This window comes from Trichechus manatus, unplaced genomic scaffold (genome assembly GCF_000243295.1).
Source record: "Trichechus manatus latirostris isolate Lorelei unplaced genomic scaffold, TriManLat1.0 scaffold00123, whole genome shotgun sequence".
In the NCBI taxonomy this organism is placed as follows: domain Eukaryota; kingdom Metazoa; phylum Chordata; class Mammalia; order Sirenia; family Trichechidae; genus Trichechus; species Trichechus manatus.
In genome coordinates, this window is record NW_004444059.1 from 8,416,958 (window position 1) to 8,423,848 (window position 6,891).

General features: G+C 36.0%; 1 protein-coding gene across 1 annotated transcript in view; it reads right to left on the reverse strand.

The window, feature by feature from the left end:
- Nucleotides 1-2,887: 2,887 nt before the first annotated feature.
- LOC101359571 (submaxillary mucin-like protein) overlaps nucleotides 2,888-6,891 on the reverse strand; it is a 37,729-nt gene continuing 33,725 nt past the window's right edge. Inside the window, 4 exon segments of the mRNA XM_023738873.1 lie at nucleotides 2,888-3,773; nucleotides 4,700-4,808; nucleotides 5,688-5,727; nucleotides 6,671-6,781. Of these exon segments, the coding sequence (XP_023594641.1) occupies nucleotides 3,590-3,773; nucleotides 4,700-4,808; nucleotides 5,688-5,727; nucleotides 6,671-6,781 (444 nt within the window). The 3' untranslated portion in view covers nucleotides 2,888-3,589.

Below are 6,891 nucleotides of genomic sequence, written 5' to 3' on the forward strand. Positions count from 1 at the left end.
CGATTAATGAATTGACTCACAATGCAGAGAATTGAGAAGGTAGGAGAACATTTTCTCTCCTTTCCTGACTTCTATTCTCACCCAAAGAGAAGGAAATATTTCAAAAATGCCATCAGGAGAAGTCTGGCTAACAGTATAGGGACAGTTTATATTCCATTTCCCATTGTTTCTTAAATATGTAACTCTCTCATAAGAAGTAGCTAAAGGTTGGTGAGGATTACTGAGAGCTTAATGTTTAATATAATTGAGTATAACCCTAAACCGCATGGAAAGACAGGTCTGTTCATGACTAAAGCCCTATAGGCAGGTTCATTTTCTTTGTCACAAGACTCCTGAGCTCCATGCTAATCAAGAAATGTGGACGGACAACTCTTTCAATGGCCTTGAATAATTTATCACAGCAAAGAAATTTCCCAAGCCTATTGCCCAGGGCAATCGAATACTATAGAGGGCAGTGTTGCCTAAGCCACGTGCTAGCTTAACAAAATTTCCTAACTGAGCCAAAACGTGTTTGTAGATCAAGACAGGCAATAGGTAGAAAAGAAGAAATTTGTCAGCAAATAGCAGAACCCAAAACCCAGAAAAAGAGAGTGAGAGTGAGAGAGAGAAAAAATAACAAGGTGGATCCTCTAATTGAGATGATGTTATTTGGCAGGTTACCAAGAAAGAGATTCAGGCATTAGGAAAATAGAGTGTGGACTCAAAAAAGGAGAACATGGTAGGTCCAGATTTTAAGAACAAGGTGAGGGCTCAGTTATTAGAATTGAGGCACAAAGTCTGCACCAGATTGGCAACAAGATTGTATAAAGTTGAATGAGAGCATCTTAATTTCTGATTCCTGAGGTAGACTTGACCCTAGAGACTTTGTAGGGCTGTGCATCAAGTAGCTCCATCCCTGGGGAGAGTAGAGAAAGACTGGGAAGCAGGGAAGGCCTCAGAAGGACAAGAAAGGGAAAGCAGTAAGAATGGCAATGAAACTCTTGACATGTGTCTAGCACTTTCATAGGAAATCCCAAATATCAGTGAGCTCTTTTGATCTTTACAAGCACCCTATGATTTAGGTGGTGTGTTTGTGTCATGGACAACAGAAAGTCTAAATAGTGAGACAATGTCTCTCCATTTTTTAATTTTTTGTATGCACTCTCAGGTTTGGAGAAATTGGCTTTTGGTAATCGTAAGTTAAATCTCAAAGGCACACATCAGATCCATGAGATAGTTTCTTAATATCAATAACATACCACCTATCTGGTTGATACCTTTCTATGAATTTATGCCTTTGGTTGGGAAGGGAGGTTGCTTATGACTAGTTGATGCAGGGTGAAAAGTCTCAAGCTTAGATTATCTGTGGCTCCAGTATTAATGAAAACTGAGCTGTGTGGCATTATATCCCATCTCAGGACTGACCATGAAAAAAAACTGAAAACGAAAATTCTCATTGGCCATTGTTCTTGGTAGGAGATTGGCCTGCAGTGAGGATTTACACTGATTCCTAAAAAGTAGCAATTTAGATATTTAGTCAAGGACTTGAAAGGAGAAAATTTGAAGGTTGATGCCAAGGAAGGTTAGGGAAATTTTATGGATCACCCAAATAGATACCGAGTCTAAATGTAAGTAACTGGATGTTTACCAGAAGTTCCCCAGAAGGATTTTCATGCGAGAATCAGGTAATAAACAGTATGAATTGACTATGGTTGTCACGGTTTGTGGTTGACAATAAGTCTTCTTACCCCAGCCCACACAGTGCTTGCTAAATGAGGTTCATGAATAAGGTAGCAATTGTAGCAGGGATCAAGGTCATGCATGAGCTCAACAACCTAAATTTCCTCTGCTAAAGCCAGTTTGAAAACCATTACGCCAACAATAGACTGATCTTACTTTTTGGCACCATCTTGAGGTGCCAGCCAGCCACCTGGTAACAGGTGGACAACACTGATCCTTGGATAGAGGACAGCATTTGTTTTCTCTGAGACAACCAGTTCTTGATTTGGATTTTCTTTTTGGGTCTAATGTACCTTATGTAGTGCTATCTGTGGGTTTATTGGGCTTTGTTTACTGCCATGAAACGCTGCACAGCATTGCTCACAACCAAGGAACTTATTTCAAAATGAAAAAAAAAAAGAAGGCAATAGGTACACACAGCATCCATTGATTTTATTATGCCCTACTATCTGCAAATAGTAGACTTTAAAGATTGGCATATTGAGAACTCTGCCACTACCTGAGGGATACTGCCATGTGAAGCTGGTGTGCTGATTGCAGGATATGTTAGTTGAACTAGAAATCAGCATTTGCACACTCTCTCTTCCTCATGCTGAAACTCCCAGCTAGCCATTTTGGGTCTCTCACGCCTCTAGGGGGAAACCCTGGTGGCGTAGTGGTTAAGAGCTACGGTTGCTAACCAAAAGGTTGGCAGTTCGAATCCATCAGGTGCTCCTTGTAAACTCCATGGGGCAGTTCTACTCTGCCCCACAGGGTAGCTATGAGTTGGAATCAACTCGATGGCCAAGGGTTTTTGTTTTTTTTTAATGCTTTCGGTGAAGTCTTTCTAAGCAGAAAATGCTGCCATTATATGATTTCATATGATTGTTAATAGTTGTACATATCTTAAATATGTAAATAATGTTAGATGGGGCACACTTGGAAACATACATATAGGAAGGAGCTCATGTTTGTGAGGCAACAAAGTGGTGGAATGTACTGAAGAGGACAATCATAATGTTGGTCAAACTCAACTTTTCCTAGATAACTAATTAACTGATATATAACATACAGAGGATGAGTGAATTTGTTGAGAATAATATTTAGTTTTTGTCTGAGTTTGTAGAACCTATAGAACATCCAGTTAGAGACGTTAAGTTCAGAGCTGCATCGATGTGTTTGGAATTCGGAGAAGAGATTGGGGCTGGAGATAGAATTGGAAATCCTCAGGGTGTAAACAGTTGTTAGGTCTACCTGTGTTAATGAGTGGTCAAGGAACCTGAATACAATGATGTGATGAACAGGATATAGCTTTAGAAAACTAAGGCAGATGTAACGTTGCTCAAAAATGCAGAAGCACTAAGTAAAAGTGATGTTAACAGAAACAGCAAGGAAAATGTTGCAAGAAAGAAGAGTGGAGATGACGTCAGACTCCAGGGAAAGAAATACAAAGAGGTCGCTGGAATCCTAAGCAGAGGGAGCTGTAGTGAAATGACAGGAGATGCACCTGGCATAGACAAGTAGACAAAGAGAACAAAGGCTACTTTTTCAAGAAGTTAGTTTTGAAGGAAATAAATGAAACAGGATAATGGCCTAAGGAGATGAAGGATAGAAGGAGAGTACATTGGAGAGCCATGATATGACCCAGTTTCTTTGTGATTTGCAGAATAATACTCTTATTACCATAAAATAAACACATATGCTCATTAATTGCTTGCAAAGTTATATTTATTTTTCAGATCCAGTAAACAAGAGAACCAAGTACCTGATACTGAGAACTCACTTTTTGAGTGAGATACATATGTTTAGTCATTCTCACCATTTATGATTATTTTTGTTCACTTATAAAATAAATATTTGGCCTGTCATAACTGGAGAGGTAATGTTAGCATTAAGGGCTCACTGTAGTCACAGATGGTTAGCACTTGCCTAAGCAAGAGCACGTTGTGGTGTGCCTGTATTTGTAAGCTTTTGTAGTGCCATCTGGACAGTCAAGAGCAATTTCTCTGTATTCATAGTTGTCTTCTCGGCAGCAAAGGCATGAACTTTCCAACTGAAAGACGTTATAATTGTACCTAAAGAAAAAAAATTCAACTATAAATATTTTTGGACTGACTTTTGAAATAAATTGATGTCAATACTCAAATTCTAGTTAATTGCCTAAGTGGCTTCATAAGCCTTCCAACCAACTTATTCTCTTCCTAGACCTTGCATTTCCCCCTTTCAGTGTAAACTTGTGATGTGGATCAGTGATAATTGGTAGGTAAGACAAAAGAAATCCGAAATGGGTATTTCTAATCTCACTGGTAGAACACTATGGTGCAACAAATTTCCTAAAGGCTAAAACATATTTTTAAGTACATAATTTAATACCAAATTATTGTTGTCCCTAATATTAAACTATACATGAAAGTGTATGTAAAAGAAAAACATAAAATATACAATATGTGTAAAATTCAAGTGACATTTTAAGAACACATTTAGAGAAAATTCACTTCCTTGCTTAAGTACTCTCTGTAATTACGGCATGAAAACGAATACATTTGCCACAAGTGTGTTAGGCATCTTTAGAAAACTACCTTAAAATTATTCACCATTATTTAAAATGTTTCTTCTATTTCTCAGTTCTTAATATTTTAGATATTTGTTTCATGAGATCCTGGCGATAAAACAGTGTTACTGTCACGTAACAATTTCTCCATGTAAGATTTTAAAAGCTTACCATATTGTTAGGCAAATAATGAACGCCTTCTAACTTGTTTGCCAATCAAGTCCTCCCTTCCCCACCACCAGGTATGTTCATAAGCGTCGCTATGCCAATTTTTTTTACATGTTGCTGTAAAAAAATTAGCATAGCGTGCTTACAAAAATACCTCGTGGTGGGGGGAGGGTGTGGTTGGCAAACAAATGTAGAAAGCGCCATTATTTTTGTAAAAATATGGTAGTTTCCTCAACAACATCACAAAGTTAACGCACAGTTCACATTCGAAGAAAAACTCACTTGAGAGTATTCTTGCAATCCCCTATACATCTTGTCATCTCAATCCTTTTGTTGCAACCATTGTACTTAACAGTCACATTGACAGGTGAAGTTCTGCAATTATTCCTACCTAAAACAAAATAGGTAACAGAGTCAGACACAAGATTTAACAGTAAAAATTGCTAAACTTCAATTTTTCTTATCCATAAAACTTAGAGTAATAATACTAACTACTTCACAACGTTATTGAAGGGATTAAATGTCTCTGCACACAGCACAGGCACATGCTTAATTCTCAGATAAATGCTACCTTACTATTATTGCTATTATCACTATGTCAGGAGGCAGAGAAAGGAAAGGAAGAAGTAGGAAGAGGGAAGAAAAAGGAGAAAGATGGAAGAAGGAGGGGATAGAGGGAGAAAAAGAAAAAGAGGGATGGATTGTTTTTTGACATCTATTTTGTCATTGCTTGTTATCCTTCTAACAAGCCTTGGTGGTGCAGTGGTTAAGAGCTCTGCTGCTAACCAAAAGGTCAGTGGTTCGAACCCACCAGCCACTCTGTGGGAGAGAATGTGGCAGTCTGCTTCCATTAACACTGGAAACTCTATGGGGCAGTTCTACCCCATCCTACAGAGTTGCTATGAGCCAGAATCCACTTGAAAGGCAATGTTTTTTTTTTTTGGTTTGGTTATCCTTCTAATCTAATGCATTAACTTACAACACAATATGCTGATACTGGGAGAGCAAACTGAGCCCATGAAAATTAAACTTTCTTCCTTATAAATATAACTGGCTTTTACTGGGAAGAATGCTGTAACTAATATGACTAAGTGAATATAATACATTATGTACAAACATTAATTGTTAGTTTAAGCATATAGGTTAGATTATCAGTTGTATTAAAATACGGGAAGCTTTGTATTTATGATCTGCCATTTTGTTCAAAGAAACACTAAATTTTTGTCAATAGTTTGCATTTCTTCTATGTGTAAAACCTGATTTTACTTACATGAATAGCAACATTTTTTTGAATCATAAATTCTGTCTTTCTGTAGGGTAAGAGAAAAAAAAACAGAAAATGTCTCCAGAATTTTTTTATACATAATAATATGTCATTTCATAATTTATTTAGATAACATCACAAAAGGGGAAAATAAAAAGTGACTGAGTATTTAGACTAAACCTTTTCCAACAATGAATAGAAAAAATATTCAAATTAAATTCTTTTGAAAGATAATGTATAAAAAATATAAAATTATTGCTCATTTATTTTAATTGAAAAATGCAGTTAACAATGACATCGCTACTAGAGTAAGCTTCTCATGGACAGGTCTATTTGACACTTATACATTATTAAAACCTCAAAACTTATCAATGTCTCAAAGTAAAAACTCAATAAATGTTGAAATCCAGTATTAGATTCATAAAACTATACACTATACTATCAATTATATCTTCAGAAAGAAGAATCATAATTTAAACTTCAGCTTTCATTAATAATTTAAGCATTCATTCATATAAAATCCTAATCAGATTCTTTGGGGATAGAAATAAAGACTGTGGAACAAAAAATATGGATAGTGTATGTGATTATATAGAGAATTTATATTTTAAAAGAAAATAATGATTAACCTGAGTCCATGAGCTATTGAAAATAAGTTTGTTTTGTTTAAAAATAGCTAAATGATTTCCCTAGTAACTTACCTCTTCTAGAATAGCACTAGATTACATTTTACAGAACTACAAATATAACCTTGATATGAAAAATATACTCAGTAATAAAAGGTGGACAAATCTGGAATCATATAACTTTGAATAACATGAATTTGTGCAAAGAGCTATCCATACAATCTACAAGGAGCTATCCATACAATCTACAAGGGATTTATGTCTGTTGGCAGAAACAAATTCTTCCAAGTGAGAAAGATGAAAGGCTAGGTTTTGTTTCATATTAGGTGTGAATCTTGTAACTGAGTTAAGAAGATGACTTACTTTTACACACCATGTCTGCTTTGGGCACTTTCGCACCACTGCAATGAAACCAGTATCATTGCAGGAGAACGAAATGCATGGGTTTTTGGGGTCATTAAATGAAGCACCAATCTAGGAGGAAGATTTGAAGAATAAAAATCGTTAGTAGCCATGATTTCCTTTTGAGGTTGACAATAAAATCTATAAAAACTTTTTCACATATATATATATATATATATATA